At 42.6% G+C, this 21623-nt stretch overlaps 1 protein-coding gene across 9 annotated transcripts in view; it reads right to left on the reverse strand.

The window, feature by feature from the left end:
- The window catches only part of GLRA2 (glycine receptor alpha 2), a 203201-nt gene that overhangs the window by 47242 nt on the left and 134336 nt on the right, over window positions 1–21623 (reverse strand). For 6 of the 9 annotated variants that reach the window (XM_053311481.1, XM_053311480.1, XM_053311489.1 and 3 more), the window contains 2 exons: window positions 2337–2486; window positions 611–730 (listed from right to left, as the gene is read on the reverse strand). The exons of 1 other annotated variant lie outside the window; for it this stretch is intronic. In XM_053311481.1, coding sequence (XP_053167456.1) covers window positions 611–730; window positions 2337–2486 — 270 coding nt within the window. The remainder of the gene's footprint in view (window positions 1–610; window positions 731–2336; window positions 2487–21623) is intronic. 2 more of the 9 variants (XM_053311484.1, XM_053311483.1) reach the window with 1 other exon arrangement.

Consider the following 21623-nt stretch of genomic DNA (forward strand, 5'->3'; position numbering starts at 1 on the left):
ATCAAATAAATAAAATAAAATAAAATAAAATAAATCTGCATTTTGGACCAAGAGAAGTTTTTGGGCACTTTTCAAGGATAGCCGTGCAAAGAACATGTTATAGTTTTGAGGTTACTAAAGCATGAATGACTGTAGCCAGATCCATCATCTTCAGGAAAGGACGTGGCTGGCACATCAGCTGAAACTGGTAAAGGCTGCTCTACTGCAATCTGAGCATCTGGTAAAGGCCACTCTACTGCGATCTGAGCAAGAAGCAGCATTGTGTGACTTAAGGGGAAAGGCAACCCGATCTAGAGCAGGCTGCAAAATTAACCAAGGTAAGCAGATTCACATATAAGTTAACTCATTATGAAAAGCGGCAGCATTGCTATGAACATGATAAAGGGAAACTTGTAGAAACACAGGAAACAAGGGGTAGAGACAGAGACTAAGATGCTTACACAGTCAATATCCTTCTGATGCAAGAGTTTGATTATATGTGATGTCATGAATATTGGCTGTTGCCAATTTATGACATCATTTTCTTTCTTACACCTCTCTCTCTGTCTTTCTCTCTCTCACTCTTGCTCTTTCACTCTCACTCTCTCGCTCTCTCTGTCTCTCATTTTACCCTCAAACTTGGATTGCACATCTGATTCATTGTCCCGTATGTTGATGATTCTTTGATCCGCAAGCCATTCATTCGCCGTACCGACTTGACGCTTTCATTTCCAACAGTCACAGTCTGTGCCTGTTCCCAGATTTGTCAGAACAGAGAGCAGCAGCAAAAATAGAAATGGTGCAATGATATACAAAACAAACAAACAAAAAAAATAAGAATGGCACAGTTAGAGAAAAACCTCATGATGAACCATGTGAGGCAATTCAAAAGGAAATCAATTGGAATTGAGTATGACTCAAACTAAAGCAAAGAACAGCTGAAATAATATGGTTAAGATGGCTTACATTTTATATTGTTACTTGTTGAGAAAGACAGGTGGTAAATATCATAGGAAAGTCAGAGAAAAGCCACTCTGAATTTGTGGGTGGGACTAGAGGTAACAAAACACTTCTAGAGTCCAGGCCCAACACAATAAAGGCACTTCAGCTGCTGCAAGGAAAATGGGCCTCCCAGTCATCTGCTAAGAGAGAATCTAAAGCCAGCTATCAGCACTACATAAGAACAGCCCTGCTGGATCAGGCCCCAGGCCTATCTAGTCCAGCATCCTGTTTCACACAGTGCTCCACCAGATGGTTCTGAGAAGCCCACAGACAAGAAGTGAGGGCATATGCTCTCTCCTGCTGTTACACCCCTGCAATGGGTATTTAGAGGTATCTTGCCTCTGGGGCTGGAGGTGGTCTATGACCCTCAGACTAGTCTCCAGTGATAGACCATGAATTTGTCTAAGCCCCCTTTAAAGCCACCAAAGCTAGTGGCCATCACCACATCCCATGGGAGAGAACTCCATAGGTTAATTAATATGCACAGTGTGAAAAGGTACTTCCTTTTGTTGGTCCTAAATTTCCTGGCCTTCAGTTTCATGGGATGACCTCTGGTTCTAGCATTGTGAGAGAGGGAGGAAAATCTATCTGTGCCCACTGCATAATTTTATACTCTTCTATCATGTCTCCCATAGTTGCCTCTTTGCCAAACTAAAAAGGCCCAGGTGTTGTAGCCTTGCCTCATAAGGAAGGTTTTCCAGGCTCCGATCATCTTGGTTGCCCTCTTCTGCATCTTCTCCAGTTCTACAATCTTAAGATACGGTGTCCAGAACTGTACACAGTACTCCAAATGTGGCCGCACCATAGATTTGTATAAGGGCATTATAATATTAGCATTTTTATTTTCAATCCTCTTTCTAATGATAACTAAGATGGAATTTGCCTTTTTCACAGCTGCCATACACTGAGTCAACACTTTCAATGAGCTGTCCACCACCATGACTACAAGATCTCTCAGTCACTGACAGCTCAAACCCCATCAGTGTATATGTGAAGGAAAGCAATGCTAGAAAGAAGGAAAGCAATGCTAGAAAGAATGGAATGGGCAGGACTGAGGTGAAATGAATATTCAAAGCAAACCTGCAACTTGATAAATGTCATGGATTTTTATGAAGTTGCTTCCAACCTGAATATCTGTCTATGGAAATTTATACTTGGATTGTTTTGCAAATGTGAAAAGCCTCTTAGTTTCAGACAGAAAAACAATGGGCAGCAAAGATCTTTTTTGCTGACTAAACAAGTGAGGAAAGAAAGACATGGCTATTATTTTATGTCATGAATACTAAAGAAATGAAATCAGAAGTGTTCAACCAATTATTCTGAAAGACAATCATGCCAAAGGGAAGGTATTGTACCTTGTTTTGCCTCCTTTGCCTTCTCCGAAGTCTCAGAAATTCCTTGTGTTGCCTTGACACAAAGTTCACTGCTGCGTATTCAAGCAATGCAGCAAATACAAAGAGGAGACACACAGCCATCCAGATGTCAATAGCTTTTACATAAGAGACCTACAAGACAAAGAAAACAGTAAATAAAAAAATGGCACCTTGCCACAAAGAATGACAGATCTGCATGAGCTGAAGACTCAAAATATTGTTAACTAGAAATGGGCTTGCAGAAAGAACTAGGCATCAGATTGTCATATGAAGCAGGGGTGTACTAAATGTTTTCTATTTTGATATTCACTTTAAAAATAGAACATGCAATCTGGCCAGATGGCCAGATACACACGCCTCAAACATTCACTCTTGTTTCACTCTTTTTTCTCTACACTGCTGCAGCTTCTCAGTGCCATTTTCTTTCTTCACAGACCTCAGCCCCACTCTTCACTGAATTCAGTTGTCTGGCTGTGGTGACCAATGCTATTTCATTTATGACAGCATCCATGCCATCATCACTTGTCCCTCAGGCCTCATCCATGACACCATCACTTCAGATGTAGCATCATGACATCATTGACAAAATCAATTAGACTACAGAGCTAATAAAGTGAAATGGTGGTATGGTCAAAGGAGGCCGAGGAGAGCAAAGACAAAGAAAGAAAATGTTTCCAAGAAGAACAGCATCAGCAGCACTCACAAAAGGAACATGAACAAAGGTGCACCTAGGTAATTTTGGAGCCTGGACTTAAAGGCCTTTGGAGACCCCCCCCCCCCACTGCAAATTAAGCATCATCATGCTCTGCCGGGTGGCCACACCACCTGAGACAGACTAAAAAAGATTTGGGGGACCCCAGGGGCTGTGGGAGCCCTGGACTTCCGCCCCAAAGTTCAGGGGTAAGAGTGCCTCTGAAACAAGTAAAGTAGTATCTTTGCCCTAATATAAACTCCAGTAATAATTCCCTACAAATAGGGATGTGTGGAAGTTATTTTTAACAGAGGAAAGAACTAAAAAAGATGATGTCTCATATCTGCAGCTTGAAATGGCATGTTCCAGAAGTTTACCATCCTATTCTGTATAGTGGGTACAATGCTGTAAGGCTGCAGAGGCTGGTAAGATGAGGCTATCAGTAAGAGACTGCCACTGCTGAGTGACAACTGAGAGAGAAAGTAAAGGACCCCCTGGTGAACTTTGGTGGAGTGGAGATCGGTGGTGGTGGTGTCTGGAACATCCCTTTGGTAGCTGCACAGCAGTGACTTCTTATTTCCCAGAGTCTCACCTCACTAGCTAAAATACTGGGGGAGCAAGTCCTGTCAGTGGGATTTATTTTCATAAAAACATGAACAGGGCAGAAGTGGCAGGGCAGCTTTTCCAGCTTTTTAAATGTGTAGTTTTAATTTTATACTGTTTTAGGGCTTTTAGCTGTTTTGTTGGTTTTACTGTTTTAATAGTTTGATTTTAATTGATAATTTGTTTTAATTGTTTTTATCATGTTGTGAACCGCCCTGAGCCATTTTTGGAAGGGCGGTATATAAATCTAATAAAATAAATAAATAAATAAATAAATAAAATAAATCAGTGCTAGAAGTACTTGACTTTGGCTGGACCATGCCAGTTGGTGCAGCTAGAGAGTAGAAAGGCTCCCATTAACATTTTCCCCAACCAATGTGGCTGGCTTCAGTGAAAGCCCCCTTGAAAAAATGGCAGCAGAATGGAAGCAGATAATGGCACCGAGGCATAGGAACATCTGGAATAGCAGTTCACCTTCTCTTAGTGGCTAGAGGGAGAAGAAGAAAGAGGAGTCCCATTATGACCCAGTGTTGTGAACTACACCTGGTTTCACACTCTGTATATGCTCAGAGGGAAAGAGGGAAAGTCACATCATACACAAACTGAATTGGTTCTTGGAGATGGTGACCATGTAGGATCTGGGCGCACAAACAAAGATTCAAACACATCATCCAAATTAAAAACATGTTTCCAATTCAAGGTGATTCATCAGGATAATATTCAAACAAGTCATCCAAATTAAAAACATGTTTCCGATTCAAGGTGTAGTGTCATGTGCCAAACTAACGTATGTGTGTGCACTCACTAATCACAGCTATCTAACAAATCCTAATAAAACATTTGGAGAGAAGCAGAGAAAGAAGGAAGAAGGGAGGGCTTAGGAGAGGGATGGCAGTGATTAGTAGGGAGGAGGGAAGGGATCAGGCTGCATTGAATAGGCATCTCATGAGGAGAGGAGAGCTGGTCTTGTGGTAGCAAGCATGACTTGTTCCCTGAGCTAAGCAGGGTCTGCCCTGGTTGCATATGAATGGGAGACTTGACGTGTGAGCACTGTAAGATATTCCCCTTAAGGGATGGAGCTGCTCTGGGAAGAGCAGAAGGTTCCAAGCTCCCTCCCTGGCTTCTCCAAGAGAGGGCTGAGAGAGATTCCTGCCTGCAACTTTGGAGAACACACTGCCAGTCTGTGTAGACAGTACTGAGCTAGATGGACCAATGGTCTGACTCAGTATATGGTAGTTACCTTTGTCCCTAGGCACTAGGTTCATGAAGAAGGCTTCAAGGGATTTGTTCATTGCTGGAGCTTGGAAACAATGCAGGCTTCAGAGAGAGGATAAATGCGGGTGCTGGAGAACAGGAGCTTGGGGTGCAAGCTTCAAGTGGTCAAGCAGGCAGGGGGGCAGCTGCTCAGAGCAAAGCAGAGAGAGAGAAAGCACCATGGCTGGGTAGTCTTGACTGCTTACTGCGCAGCAGAAGTCAAGACAGTTCCTGTCCATGGAAGGAGTTCCCCCTTTTAGCCCCGTGGCTTTAGCAGCAAACTCTGGGATGGCTCTTGAGCACAGATCTGCTAGTTAGGCAAAGCTTGCTGGCTCTCTGTTCTTTTTTTTGTGTGCATCTACCTAGAGTGGAATTTCTATAGACAGCAATTGGGTATCCTCTTTGGGCAGAGCAGAGCAATCATTGACAAGGAATAACATAGACTTCTTGCAGGAGGAAATGCGAGCTCAGCTCCTCACCACAGACATTATCTGATAGCAAGTTAAATTTTAGCATTTGGATAGCTCAGGCCTGGCCTTTGTGTTTCTGTTGAGTACCCATTTCACAAACACTGAGATTACAATGCTGGATTGTCTTTTCCTTCACAGAGCAGTTAGCAGAGGCAGTCATGAGACCTGAGTGTCAGTTCACCTTGAGTTCAGGCATTAATTGATTCCTTAATAAAATGGAATCAGACACAGGCCCAAATTCCATATAATTCTGGGTTAGTACCTCTGGGTTTAATGTTGGGGTGAGGGTGTCCCCTACACCAGGGTCTGAGGAAGTGACAGCCTTTTGCTTTTGAACTGTCCTTTCATCTGGTTTCAGAAAAGATTCACATTAAGCAAATATCTCTATCTATCTATCTATCTATCTATCTATCTATCTATCTATCTGTCTGTCTGTCTGTCTGTCTGTCTATCTATCGGATTTCATCTCATCTCACCCTTCAACTGTTTATTGATACAACATGTCCTGAACAAGTTGCTGCCCCTCAGATGTGGTGTTCTGTTTCAGCTTTAATGCAGTTGTACTTGGCCTCCTTTATGAGTCCTTCTGAATCTCTTTTGCAGTGCCTTCATGGCTTTTACAGTGTCGCTTCCTGTTACCTGGAAGGTGCTCTGAGTCATCTCATGGTTGGAAATAAAGTCACAAAGATCAGCATTTCTTACTGAGCAAATCCTCTGTCAGGGTGAATAAGGCACAGAGGGCAAAGTAATAAAGGAAACCCTGACTTAGCCTTCCTGGCACTTGAACTGCACATCCATAAGCTGCCTCAGCACAGTTGCTATGTGATTTTACTTCTATCATACCGCCTTGAGAATGGCGAAGCCTCATCACCACACTTGGCTGCTGAAGTTGCTTTTATATACACACTGGGGCAGAACATCTTTGGTCCAGTTTTTTGGTGGCATATTACCTTAACCACATTACTGGAAATAGGTGCTTTCCATTTGCAATTGTATGTGGGGTAGGTGGCACCACACATACCAAAACCCATGGCTTTTAGACTTATAAGTGGATGTGGCCCTCCTGAGCGCTTTCCAAATCACATGCTACACGCGACAACAGTGTCACTACGTGTCCATTAAGTGTGCTTCCGTACTGCCTGTGTTTTGACATCACAGTCCCTGCGCTGTCAGCAAGGCGCTGTTCACATTTCTGATGCCTTCTTTTGAGTTTTATCTTTGCGTTACATTGCTACAACATTACCAAAAAAAAGCTGTATTTTCCTGTTGCAGGAGGTTTGCACAAGTTAGAAAAGATTGCTCCCCCTGCTGGTAGCTTTGCACAACATCCTTTATTTACGGTTTCAATACAATCCTGCCAAACCGAACTGAACTACCACTGTTGCAGCATGTAATCTGGAGAGTGCCCTTGTTTTAACCACCTTGTGATTTCTTTCCTCTCCAGTGCATATGGGCAGCAGCTCAGTGTTCATTGCCTTTGGCCTTGAAGATATCTGTTCTTGACAATTACCCTCACGGTTGTGCCCATCCCTTCCCACTAATCAGCCTCCCAGTGCTGTACAAACATGATCCAAAATAGCAGAAATCTATAGATTTATGTGGAAGAAGAGGAGAGCATTATTCTCAAGGCTGCTTTGTAAATAAATCGTGTATCCTGGGTATGAAATCCTGCATCCATAGCAACCACCAGCAAAACTCCCACTTGTGTCAACAAGATAAATATTGTATATTTCATCTCTTATAGAAGACAATTCTCATATTGGCCTTTAGCTTCTAAGGGAGCAAGGCTGGATTTGTTGGCCAGTGTTTCTAACTGGCTCACTGCCACACTCCATGACGCATTAATCCTGTTCAGATATTGCTTTGTATGAGTGTTCAGGCGTCTATACACATGTACATGTTTTTACTGAATGACTTGTACATGCATTCATTTTAAAAGTTAATCTGGTTCTATATGCCTATTGAACATAACATGTGAATAAGGGTACATGCCCACAGATCAGTGTGTGTTTTGAACATAGCGTGTGAATAGGGTTTTTGTGTGATATTGTTACCCGAAAACTCTGGGCAAGAGTTAGTGTGATAGCCTCACTAGTCTCAAGGTATCAACAATGACTTCAGGGACAGGAATGCCCAGTGCTTCCTCAACAAAGTCTCCAAGAAGCGTAAGTTAAACAGCCACCTGCAGACTTCTTGAATTGGGAGAAAGAAAAGGTTCTTCGCTCCCCTCCACTTCCTATGCCTACCATATTAGGAGACCTAACCTTGATGGAGAGGCCAGACCCTATATTCCTATATTCATTCATTCAATTTATATACCACCCTTCCTAAAGTGGCTCAGGGTGGTTTACATTAAAATAAAAAAACACACATAATAAAACAACTATATATATATTTTTAAAACACACATTTAAACCAAATGAGAACTCATTAAAACTAAAACTAGATATCTCCCCTGCTAACTGAGCAAAGAGGCACATTTTGAAAGTAGTGATTCACTTTATTTAGCAGGGAGAGAGCAATTGGCCCTACCCAGGAGGGACAGGGTATAAATATTTTTTTTAAATGAATAAATCCATCTCCAGCACAGCATCCCTCCAGTGGCTGTTGCTGGTGTCTATTCTATGTTACTTTTTTAGATTGTGAGCCCTTTGGGGACAGGGAGCCTTCTTTCTTTCTTTCTTTCTTTCTTTCTTTCTTTCTTTGTAAACCGCTTTGGGAACTTTTGTTGAAAAGTGGTATATAAATATTTGTCGTATCCTATATAATAAGATGCTTGGTGTCTGCGTCCGTGTCTTTTTCGGGTGTTCTGCGCATGCATGGTGCGCGTGCGCAGAACACGGCGAGGGAGACACGGCCGCAGGCGCCGGCCGCCATGTTGGCCGGGTGGCGGAGAAGTGGCGGGCCGAGGAGAAGCGGCCACCGCTGACGCCGGGAGGGGGGAGGAGCGGCGGCAGGCCGAGGACAAGCGGCTGATGCCGATGCCGGACGGCCGGGCAAAGCGAGGAGGCGGCGGGGGAAGCCGGGCGAGGTGGCAGCGGCCCCGGATGGCGCCGGCCCCGGCTGGAGGAGGCGGTGGGCCCGGGTGGGAGGAGGAGCAGCGGCAGGCCGAGGAGAAGCGGCCGCCGCCGGGCAGCCGCGCTGAGGACAAGCGGCCGCCGCCGACACCGGACGGCCGGGCAAAGCGAGGAGGCGGCGGGGGAAGCCGGCCAAGGCGGCAGCAGTCCCGGATGGCGCCGGCCCTGGCCGGAGGAGGCGGTGGGTCCGGGTGGGAGGAGGCGGCGGGGGAGGGCGGAGAAGGCTACTAGCGCCCGTTAATTTAACGGGCTGAAAGATACTAGTTTGTCATATATCATTAAAAGCCAGGCTAAAAAGATGGGTCCTTAAGGCTCTCCCAAAGGCCTCCAAGGAAGATAATCCTCTTATATTCACAGGAAGTTTTTCACACGGAGCTTTGAAAGTCCTTTAACTTGTGTTTCCTCTGGAATTGGAGGAGTGCATTCACATATTGGCCAGATTTACCCCAAAGTCCCTGCGAGTTGTCAGGGAGCAGCTCCCACACAATTTGGGTTTTTAACTGTGCTTTAGAGTGTAGCCCAATTTATATCCAGTATATTAAAAAAATCTACTATTTTCGTCGTTTTTTGGGGACAACTTTGAGTTCTCAGTTAAGCCTTCCAGTAAACTCCCAGTAAAACCTGCTGTGAGAGATTCCTGCCTGCAACCTTGGAGAAGCCGCTGCCAGTCTGTGAAGACAATACTGAGCTAGATAGACCAATGGTCTGACTCAGTATATGGCAGTTTCCTATGTCCCTATGTCGCAGGAAGTAAATTCCACAACCTAGGGGTGACAACTGAGATGGCCTGATCCCAGGTCGCTACCAGATGAATTGGTGGCATCCAAAAACAGATCCCTCCTGATGATCTTAATGAGCAGTGGGAATTCTGTAGAGAAAAGTGGTCTCTCAGGTAACTTGGACCTAAGCTATTCATGGCTTTAAAGGTAATAACCAGCACTTTATACTCTGCCCGGAGACAAAGTGCCAGCCAGTACAACTGTTGCATAATAGAACAGGCATAATTTGGTCTCTCTGGGATACTCCAAAGACCAATCTGGCTGCTGCACTTTGAACTAACTGAAGTTTTCAAACTACATGCAAAGGCAACCACAGTAGGCATCTACCTAACCAAGCCCCCCACCTCGTTTTTAAAAAAAAGCTTTTTATTATTGCTTTTCTCATTTAATTGATCAAACTGAAAAACAACAACTACAAAGCAAACCAAACCTCCACTGAGCTCTCAGGAAATGTATCCTATCCCAGCCAGACATCTAGTTTCAGACAAAGACATGCCCTTTATTAATTTGTCAAATTTCAGATCTAAGCCCTCCTCAGAGGTTACACAAAGAGATACCACACTTGAGTACAAGCATCCTAAAGCACTCCAGAACTCCCGACCCAGCACATCACTCACCTTCTCCACCACTGTATTCATGATTAGCAGGGTTCATCTGAAGAGGCAAATGTTGTGATTGGCAGGCTGGGGCGCCCCAGCCCACTGCTGATGGAAATACTCACAATCATGTTTACAGTAATCACCTCTTCCAAGCAACGCGGCCGAAACTGTGAGCAATGCGGGGGGTGGGGTGGGCGGGGGGGGGGAATAGGTGAGTCATGCCCCAGAGCAGCACTTCTGGAGCACTTTGGGATGCTTCTGCTCATTTTAAGGGTCTTATTATATAACTTCTGAAGACGGCTTAGATCTGACTAAATTTACTAGGTTAATGAAGGAAAATATTATGGCATTTCAAAGGTTTCTAGTTAGAATATGCCTACTTTTCACTGTAATTAAGGAAAGTAACCCATACTATGCTTTCATACTATGAAAGCTAACTGGAAGGGGGTAGTGTATAAAACACTAGTGTGTGGAATGTGCAGCGTGCTATATTGGAGAAACAGGAAGACCACTAAGGAAAAGATATACAGAACATCTGACTGATACGCAGCACAATAAAAGTCGAACAAAACTGTGGGTGATACATATGAAAGAACACCACCGTGGAAAAGTGACCAAAACAAAACTATCAGTATTGGCTGTTGAAGGGGATTTAATAAGACGTAAGGTCAAGGAACCATTGTTCATAGAACAATTGAAACCTAATATTAATGTTATGGATGAGATGAAAGAAGCCGTGAGATTCATTGGTCAGTGGAAGAGTTCATATCTTCTCTGCAAAAAGGTCTGCTCTATCCTCCCTCATGTTATCTATTGTCTGTTTGCTGCTTTCAGTTTTCAGCTTCTGTATTTAAGTGCCTTCAGCTGGCATGCTAGATCGAGCACTGAGGATGGTGTATTGCTGAAAGACTTTGGAATGTTTTAGCACCCAATAATGAGGGACATTTTCAAATTCAGGTGAATTTAGAAATATATATTTCTTTATTCTGCCATGTATTCACTATGTATATATATTGAATACATTCCAGCCATTTTCTTTAACTTAAGCTGCCATTTATTGCCTTGTTTTTGCAATCTGTCCCTTTAATACTATTAATTCCATAGGTATTAATTAATACTTTAATACCACAAGTACATATGGGCACTTATACTTGCCCCCTTTTTTATGACTGGGAGTAGTCTATGTCATGAAATGCACTTGAAACAGGTCTTGCACCAACTTACATGGACCACCATTTGCAAAATATTAAATCATCTGGGGAAAATACTGACTTTCACCTCTCTGGATTTTCTGAAGAAGTTTTTGCTAAAAGAGTTTGAGATATTTCCTCAGGGAAGTTAGGTAAAAGTCTGTTCCACATCCTCAGTATTGTCAAGGTCTCTCATACCTTGGAAAGAGGCCAGCCTTGTTACCTTTTATCTGCTGCTGGTGAAGCTCTGAAAAGTGCTCTTATTTGCTCAAGTGTAATTTGTAAAGAAAACTGCAATTTGAGCTTTAAAAATCCCTCATGGTGAAAAAAACCCACACCGATCTGTTTGAAGTGATTCACAGAGATGATCTTCAGGACACTAGACAAGCAGATACTGCATGCTGACTAAACATAGCAGGAAAATATTAATGAAATAAATTGAATTTATGATTACTTTGTGGCAATGATCACTATTATTATTTTGGATATGGCATCTTATAATTGTAACAGGGGTTACATAATCACATAAGGTATAATGTGCATCAAAAGGCAGGTCATCTTCTGAGAAATTCACAGTGCAGAAGACCAACCAACAGTGCTGCTTTCTACAAGCAGTGGGAATCATCCAGATTAAATGAGTTATGACTAAGTCCCATTATTATTATTATTATTATCATCATTATTATTATTACATTTCTATCCCGCTCTTCCTCCAAGGAGCCCAGAGCAGTGTACTACATACTTGAGTTTCTCTTTCTCAACAACCCTGTGAAGTAGGTTAAGCTGAGAGAGGTGACTGGCCCAGAGTCACCCAGCTAGTTTTGTGGCTGAATGGGGATTTGAACTCGGGTCTCCCCGGTCCTAGTCCAGCACTCTAACCACTACACCACGCTGGCTCTCAGTGACATTGATGGGTCTTAAAGTCAACCAGCCATGACTACTTTGTCTCATTGATTGCAATGGTGTTTAGTGATGACTAACTAGTCTGGATGCTGCCCATTATTTCTGAGGTCCTGTAGAACTGAATGATCTGGCTTAAGCACGACAGAAACCAGTTAAATGTCTCTACTCTGCACTGTGCGCTCTGTTGTATTTTTGGTCAATCAATTTCTTTACCCAGGCCAGCTTTTAAATGGGGTTTTAATTACTTGTATTCCAGTCCTGCTCCACTTTGGCCCCCCAGCTGTATTTGGACTACAACTCCCTTAATCCCCAGTCACAGCGGCCAATAGTCAGGGATTATGGGGATTGTAGGCCAACATCTGCAGGATGGCCAAAGTTGAGCAGGGCTGTATTCCAATCCTGGTGTAGAGGCAGGGATAACAAAACAGCCAGCAGCAAAAGCACTGAAAAGCATTCTGCACTTGCCTCTCTGTACTTAATATCTATTTCATTAAATTATTGATATTCCTAATTGCACTACACTCCCTTGTCCTTGCATACCACAACTCTTTCCCTTGGATTCTACACCCTCTTGCCTCTCCTGTAGCTCAGAAATAGAGGTGGTCTTTGTTGTTTATTGCCTCTTTAAGAAGAAAGTCCAGAAGGCTTCAGGACGGGAAAGTCCATATGAGAGAACTGGGGAAACAGTTTCCATTGTGGAACAGAAGCCTTTGTGAATGGTTGGGCTTGCATGATGTTCTCGGGTATCTGAGCAGTCCTAAGCCCCGATGGGCTAGAAACTAAGACAGTCTGCAGATAAACTGTGCTTGTTCTTGGCTTCCCCACCCCACACAAATCTCAGTTTTGTGCACTGGGCTTTTCTAGTGGTTAGCAATAAATAGCTGAGATATTCGGGTCTCTTGTGTGCTGTTGTGCTCACATACCCATCATTTTTTAAATCACTTTCCTGACAAAGAAGGATGCTGATTCTGTCTTTTCTGCTACACTAGACCATAATGAAAGTAATATGTATGCATGCCCCAACCTTCCCCTGCCTTTGCCAGCGCCTTTTTGCCTTGTGTTTTTAAGGAACACAATGCTTCCTTAAAATAATGGGCCTTGCCCCCACCCCTATATACTCTCAGCCAGCGTAACTTCTGAAAGACTCTTTGCTGCTGCAAGCTGCACACATGCAAGCTCTTTATGTGTGACTGCCCCCCCGCCCCCCCGGCCGACTTTTCCAAATTGTCAGTCACACACACCTCTCATTGGCCTTCTCCTTCTGGGCCCAATCCCAGATCACCCTCTGGTGAGGGTGACAGGCAGTGGAATTTGTAATCTCTACTCCCCACGTTTTAAGACATCCTTTGAGAGCATCTTGCCCAAAGGCACCCCCCAATCTGAAGCTGTGTCTAACCCAGAAGAAAAAGGTTTTAAGCTGCAGCTGTCGATGTAAAAATCACTCTGTGTGTGTGTGTGTGTGTGTGTGTGTGTGTGTGTAAGCAGGTGTGTTTAGCACCATGCAGTGGATTAGGAACAAAGAGACCCATCTGAGTATTTCCCAGAAAGTGAGCTGAAAGACGGTTCTGCAGTCAGTGCCCATGACCTTATTTAGGGAGCAGAGTTATTTGTGCATTTTGAAAAACTATGGCAGGGAATAACTGAGAAATCAGAACAAGACCTCTGTGCATTGGTTGGCCTATCTTTATTCCCAGTGTTTCTCCCATTCAGCTAAAATGGAAGCTCATTTAGAGATAGGAAAGAGCACAAAATAATTCTAGAAGGAAGGGGTAGAGCAAGGCAAAGAGCCAGTAAAGGTATTTGGATCCAAGGAGGTGTATGGTCAGGTTTTCCACAGAGTTGGAGTGGCTTAGATAATTTCTTTTCTTTTGAAAATATTTCTGGAAAATCTCTAAGATATGCTTACATGTTAAGGTATGCTTATAATGAACGGGAGCCAGATTATAGGTCTGTGAACAGGGCCATTGGTAAGAGCATTATACTACTCCTCAAACCTTTCTTCTACCTGCACTTCTGGCTATCCCCCAACACTAACTGGAGCTAAGCCCCCTGAACATAAAAGGAGATCCACCTCCCCCAAATTGCCCTGTTTTGTCCCTGTTTTGTATCTCCCTGTTTTGTATCTCCAAGCATACTCTCAATTTTTGCCCCAAATGTGGCATCTTCTAATATTATTCTGATCAGCCTCAGTTTGTACAGAATATTCTGTGCCTAATCATGACTCAGAAAACACCAGCCATCCCTCCTTTGAAATGAGGAGGCTCTAACCATCCAAACATATAAAACAGTGGCCTTTTCAAGAAGCAGAATAGGATGAAAAGATGCTTGGTCAGTAGTGAGCATAATATAAGAAGATCCCTCATTTGCTCACATTCCATCATTTCATCTGATGTTGTTTTTAGTGTCGCCAGGGCAATTGTCACTAACCAAAAGGACTTAAGTTATTCATCGCTAATATGGAAAGACTGTCAGTCATAAGAAATAAACAAATGCCCTTCCCTTCATAATTATGCCTTGGAGAAAGTCATAAAAATCTACACTTTGGGATAAAGACTTCAAATGAAAGAAAAGAAATACATGAGGCCTTTTTTGGTCTTATCACAAACGGAAGAATGTGTGTGAGAGAGAGAGAGAGAGAGAGAGAGAGAAGCCAATCGCTCCTGGCATACTTTTTCTAATTTTAGGTTCTTCTTATTTGGTTCAGTGAACTGGATCACTTTTAATGGTACATTTAGTTGTGGCTACTATAAAAACTGCAGCGTGAAAAATGTATTTTCTTAATGTACTGGAGTCACCTGCACAGTAGCAGCAATACTGAATCTCACTAGTGTTCTCAATGGCAAAAGCAATGCAAGGTGTACACATATTTCCAACTGCTAGTACTGAATGCACTTATTCATTTTTACACTGGCATATACAAAGAAAAGGCAGTTTTATTTTTATTATAAACAAACAAAACAAGTCCCAGTACCACCTTTAGCAAAACAGTAGAATGAGCAGGTTGCCAGAGAGGAAATCACAGTGAAGAGCATTTCGGTGGGAAGTTTTGTGTATCAAATACCAAACCAAAACAAGCAAGAAGGTTCCTTTTCTTTCTTTTTGAAGGCTTCCTCCATGAAATTTTTCACATCGGCTTTTAGCCTGCATCTCCTTCAGAATGGAGTGGACATGTTCACATACTGGGCAGATTTACCCCTGTGAGCTTTCAGGGAGCACTTAACACACAATTCGGGTTTTTCACTACTCTTTAGAGTGCAACCCAATTTATATCTGGGGTAAAGAAATCCACTTTTTGCAATGGTTTTTTTTTTTTAAAATAGCATTGAGTTTGCAGTAAAGCCTCACAGAAAACTCATGGTAAAGCCTGCTGTTTGGAGAACTCCCCTGGGAACCATACAAAAGATGTTACAAAAAAGGTGGCTCCCAATCCCTCAATATTTTCTTGTGCAAGTGGCATTTGACTTTCTAGATTTCAGGTTGTAAATACAGATGCACTTATTTCTTTAGGTATTGTTATGCTTGAAGAAACTCTATTATTAAATAAAACTATCCCAAGGCAGTTTATAAATAAAGCAGTATAACAATAAAAAAATCAATTAAAAACACAATAGTGAAAGCAATTTAAATTGATGGCTAAAAGTTAAAACTTTTAAAAGTCTGGTCATATTTTTAAAAAGTCCTTGCCTATTGCTGAGTGTAAGTGTAAGTGCTGGGTGAACTTCTCTAGAGAAGGAGCTAAACAGGTGCCAGGGGTGAAAGCGGAGGGGGGGTTTCTTCCACCATTTGCCTCATCTCAGATGGTAGGGGTACCCAGAAGAGAGTCTTCAGGGATGACTTTAATGCATAGCCAGGCAGACACTGTTTCAACTACTCGCAACCAGTGTTCCCTCTAAGGCATGCACACGTGTGCGCATATATGTGTTTTTTGATGCCTGTTCAGTTAATTTTCGATCCCAATCAGGTCGAATCAGGAAGGCCTCATTCTGAATGCACGTGCCAACACACTGCCTTGATAATGCCACCCAGAACAAAATGAATTCTGTGCACAGATGAAAAATATTAGAGGGAGCACCGTTCACAACCCAAGTTGCATAGGGGTTTGAAGGACAATACTGGCACTTTGAATTGTGCTTTGAAATGGACCAGAAGCCAGCAAGGTTTCCTGAGAATTGGCACAATATATTCCCAGATTATTATTATTATTTATTTATTTACACAGTCAGACAGGTGTTATTGACTGGTTTGTTTTATCCAGACATTGAGTCCTTCCCAAGGACCTGGGATGCCAGAATTTTATTATCAGTGTTGTTGCTGTTATTATAGATATCGTCGCAGAATATAGGCCGTTCCCAGCAAAGTTGCTTTTTGTAATTGGATGATGGTGATTTCTGTGGCCCCTATGGTGTAATAATAATAATAATAATAATAATAATAATAATAATAATAATACCAGGCAATGGCTTAAGAATGGCAACTTGAAGAAAGAAACAGAGGTTTTAATACTGGCTGCACAAGAACAGGCACTAAGAACAAATGCAATAAGAGCAAAAGTCAAAAAATCCACCACAAACAGCAAGTGCCGCCTTTGTAAAGAAGCAGATGAAACCGTGGACCACCTAATCAGCTGTTGTAAAAAGATTGCACAGACTGACTACAAACAAAGGCATGACAAGGTAGCAGGGATGATACACTGGAACATCTGCAAAAAATACAAGCTACCTGTAGCCAAAAATTGGTGGGACCATAAAATTGAAAAAGTTGAAGAAAATGAAGATGTAAAAATATTATGGGACTTCCGACTACAAACAGACAAACATCTGCCACACAATACACCAGATATAACTGTAGTTGAGAAGAAAGAAAAACAAGTCAAAATAATCGACATAGCAATACCAGGGGACAGCAGAATAGAAGAAAAAGAAATAGAGAAAATCACAAAATACAAAGATCTACAAATTGAAATTGAAAGGCTGTGGCAGAAAAAGACCAAAATAATCCCAGTGGTAATTGGCGCCCTGGGTGCAGTTCCAAAAGACCTTGAAGAGCACCTCAACACCATAGGGGCCACAGAAATCACCAGCAGCTTTACTGGGAACAGTCTATATTCTGTGACGATATCTATAACAACAGCAACAACATTGACAATAAAATTCAGCCATCCCAGGTCCTTGGGAAGGACTCGATGTCTGGATAAAACAAACCAGTCAATAACACCTGTCTGACTGTGTAAACAAGAAATGATAATAATAATAATAATTTGTTAAAATAATTGACATAGCAATACCAGGGGATAGCAGAATAAAAGAAAAAGAAATAGAGAAAATTACAAAATACAAACATCTAGAAATTGAAAGGCTGTGGCAGAAAAAGACCAAAATAATCCCAGTGGTAATTGGTGCCCTAGGTGCAATTCCAAAACAACTTGAAGAGCACTTCAACACCATAGGGGCCACAGAAATCACCACCAGCCAATTACAAAAAGAAACTTTACTGGGAACAACCTATATTCTGTGACAATATCTATAATAACAGCAACAACATTGATAATAAAATTCAGCCATCCCAGGTCCTTGGGAAGGACTCGATGTCTGTATAAAACAAACCAGTCAATAACACCTGTCTGACTGTGTAAACAAAAAAACCAAAAAGAAAAAGACCAAGTAATCCCAGTGGTAATTGGCACCCTAGGTGCAATTCCAAAACAACTTGAATATTGTTGTTGTTATTATTATTATTAATAATAATAATTATTTTATATCCTGCTCTTCCTCCAAGGAGCCCAGAGCTGTGTACTATATACTTAGGCTTCTCTTCACAACAACTCTGTGCAGTAGGTTAGGCTGAGAGAGAAGTGACTGGCCCAGAGTCACCCAGCTAGTATCATGTCTGAATGGGGAGTTGATGCATTCGGTAAAAAGATAAAGTGTGCCATCGAGTCGCTATCGACTCCTGGCAACCACAGAGCCCTGAGGGGTTTACATTGGAACTCGGCCTTAAACCAGCCCAGTGGTATTAGATTCCCTTTTGTATTGTACCCTGTGTAAATGAGAATCTGTGATGGATGACTCTTTTTGCCTCCTGTCAAGAAAACGTGTTACTTACAGTGAACACAACACATCAAGCTTTATTTACTGTTCAGCTTTGAAAGATGACCATGCTAAGTGCCCAGCCCTTTTATGAAATGTTAAGGATGATCAGAAGACAAAGAAAATCTGAGCTGCTGTTGTTCTCATATGGCTTTTTCTTGCTTTTCTGCACTCCCATAGAAAATCTGATGTACAATCAGGGAACTGCAACTTCTGTTTGAATATCATTTTAAACTGGAATAAAATTGCTTATTGATCAGGCTAACAGGGTGACTGCAATGTCTCAAGATTGAGATAGGCAACGAACCAACAATTCCATCATGGTGACTGTTCCCAAACACCCCTTGGCAGATGTCGGTGCACACTCAGTGGTCATGTGAGGGGCAATGGCACACGAAGAACCCTGTGCACATGGAATTTTAATGTGACACTGCAAAGGCCCACCTTGGGGATTTGCATCAGAGTGCCAAAATGCAATGCTCCCACTTTTGTCCTCATATGCCTGCTCTGCTCTTAGTAGCAGCAAATGGTGACCATGCTTGGGAGGATCCATTTAGAGGGGCCCTTAGAAAATGAGGGGCTAGCCATGCACACAGGGCTGATATAAGGTGGCTCAGTATATCACCTTTTAGGGGTCTGAGAGCTCTCCTTTGCTCTTGAAGTTAGAAACTGGTCCACTATAAGATGCCATAATATTACTTACATTGAGTGCAATTCACTAAATGCTGATCCTGTGCAACCTGAATTGAAACAAATGAGACTTGCTCACTAAGTCCTGAGCAGGGCACCAAATGCCACCCCGCCACACACACACACACACACACACACTGTCCTCCCCTGCCAAATGCTGCTGTTCCCCTCACTTGTGTGTGCGTGTGCACATGCACGCATGCACACACACTCTCTCTCACACACACCCTTCTGCCTCCTCCTTTGCAGTGGTGATAGCTGCCATGTAACGTGGACACCCTCTTCCACCTCTTCCCTTACACACTGCTAGACTGCTAAAGGGGGAGGAAGTAGAAAAGGAGGAGGAAGCAGAAGAGTAATTAAGAAAAAAGATAGTAGAGTACTAGAGACACTCTAGAGGGCATTGCCTGTACCTACTGCCCCTTTCCTCATCCACTTTCTCCCCCTGCTCCTAGCCTGTCCAGCATGCAAAGGAGAAGGTGGCAGAAAAGGAGAAGGGAGGGAAGGAGGACTAATTCAGAAGACACCAAAAGCTGATCCAATATTTATTTTTATTTATTTAACATATTTTTATACCGCCCAAAACTTGTGTCTCTGGGCAGGAGGGCAGAGGTGATAGAACGCATCTTTCAAGCCTGCCCACACCCTGGTAATCCACTGCTTGAAGTGACCATCTTACCTAACCACATGGAAGTATCACCCTTGGATGCTTAGCAGTGATTATTGTACTCTGCCTTTTGCCCTTATCAGTTATAATATAGCCCATTTGGAGATTATATAAAAGCTAGGTTAGTCCCAAACTAGGAACTAAATCTATTACCAGACAGAAGCAAAAGCCTCTGTATTCTCTGTAGTCTATCAGTTCTGAGACACTGCCTGAAGCTATTACTATCTTGTTTCTCTTTTCTTGTTTTGAAAAGTCAAAGTAGTATCATGGGAGTGAAAGAAGTTAAAGTTAAAGGTTGTGAATCTCAGCATAAATTTGCAATTTAGGAAGTGTGGGTTGGCAGAATGAGAAAATAAGGGCACACACACATAGTGATCGACATGAAATAATGTAGAACCAGTTCCCATCTCTTAGGCTTGTTTGGGTTTTACTACCACAAAACCAAGTTGGAACAGAAATCAAGCAATTCTTTTGGTTCAATCCATCGGATGCTTCCACTAAGAATGCAGATTTAAAGTGAATTGGGGTCATGTAGGCAGACAAATATCATATGATAGAAATTCACACTGCACAAACAATTATCATTGCAGAAAAACCAGAACATTGTTATTCCAGCTACAGGAACTGCATTTTCTTGATCTAGGGTAACAATACATTATTGCACCCCCAGACCCCAATGGAGACAGGACACCCTAAGCTGGAGTAAAATAGGGCCTCTTTATTACTGTACAGTAGAATAAGACTTGCAACAAGGTACCTAACTAACCAGAGTGCAGGTACTCCTCCTGTGTGGGATCGCCTCCTAGGGAGGGCTGTGCCACACCAGGGCAAAGGGCCAGGTACTGATTTAGTCAGGCGCCATGTCCTGACGTCCTCTCACTGCGAGGTTTTACCTCGCTGAGGGGCAGCGACCCAACCCAAGCTGCCAAAACTCTGAGTTGGTGAGTTGAGCCACCCTGCCGAGCAGAGGCCATTCCCAGACCTCCAGGTCACAAAAACCCGAAGGGCTGTTCCTTGATCCCGCCCCCGCAACCCAAATGCCCCTCCAGCTGAACACCATTAATCAATCTGGAGTGACTGGTTTGAATGGAGGTGGCTGGGCCCAATCAGACTGCCTCCTTGCCCCGACTGACTGGTCTCAGCCACATGGAGGGGGAGCAAAGATGGCGGCCATCATACTTGCTTCAGGTGATGGGGGCACAACCCTGCCCACGCCTCATCACGCAGGTGTGGCAGCAGGAACCGGCATTGGAAAAATCTCAAAAAAGACAGGGTAAAAGCAGAAATAAGTATGGAGCACAGCACTGTACGTTGGCCACCTCAGCGCTTTCACTCTGCCACTCTCCACTCCTCTAGAAATGCACCCCCAACTTCTACAGTAATGCATAAGCAATCATGCTGATTGGTTGGTAAGCTCGGCAAAGAGGAAGCACAAAATTAAATGCAATTCAAGTAAACACATACAGAGGAGTGTGTGAGAATCAAGGAGTGAGATGAGAATCAATTTTCAATTGATAATTAAAATCTATCTTTAATTTTTAATTTAAATTAAATTTTAATAGCAATTTAAATTAAATAATACAGCAATCAAGAAATTCACCACAGACTAGCACTTGGTAGGGTTGCAATGAAGGCCTTGGAAAGGATATCTAGATGCCGTGACGTGTCTATACCTACAAAGATTAGAATCTTTCAGACAATGGTTTTTCCTGTGACACTCTATGGATGACAAAGCTGGACTTTGAAGAAGCAAGATAGAAAAAGCATTGACACTTTTGAATTTTGGTGCTGGACAAGACTTTTGAGGATACCATGGACAGCCAAGAAAACAAAACAAATGGTTCATAGAACAAATCAATTCAGAATTTTCACATGAGGCACAAAAGACCAGACTCACACTATCATACTTCAGACACATTATGCGAAAAACCACTCTCTTGAGAAGTCCATAATGCTGGGAAAAGTTGAAGGAAAGAGAAAAAGAGGACAACCAGCAGCAAAGTGGATGGACTTGATTATGACAACAATGAATGCACCACTGAGAGACCTTAAAGGCCAAGTTGAAGATAGATCATCCTGGAGAGAATTTATCTACGTGGTCACTAAGAGTTGACACCAACTTGACAATACTTAATCAATTACTGTAATTATCAAAATTAGAATTAATTTCTTAATTTGAAATTTCAAATTAAAAATATTTCATCAAAATTAAAATTATAAAAGACATGATTAGCATCTTATGAGGGCAGCACAATGCTGC

This window comes from Hemicordylus capensis, chromosome 3, assembly GCF_027244095.1.
Source record: "Hemicordylus capensis ecotype Gifberg chromosome 3, rHemCap1.1.pri, whole genome shotgun sequence".
Taxonomy (NCBI): Eukaryota; Metazoa; Chordata; class Lepidosauria; order Squamata; family Cordylidae; genus Hemicordylus; species Hemicordylus capensis.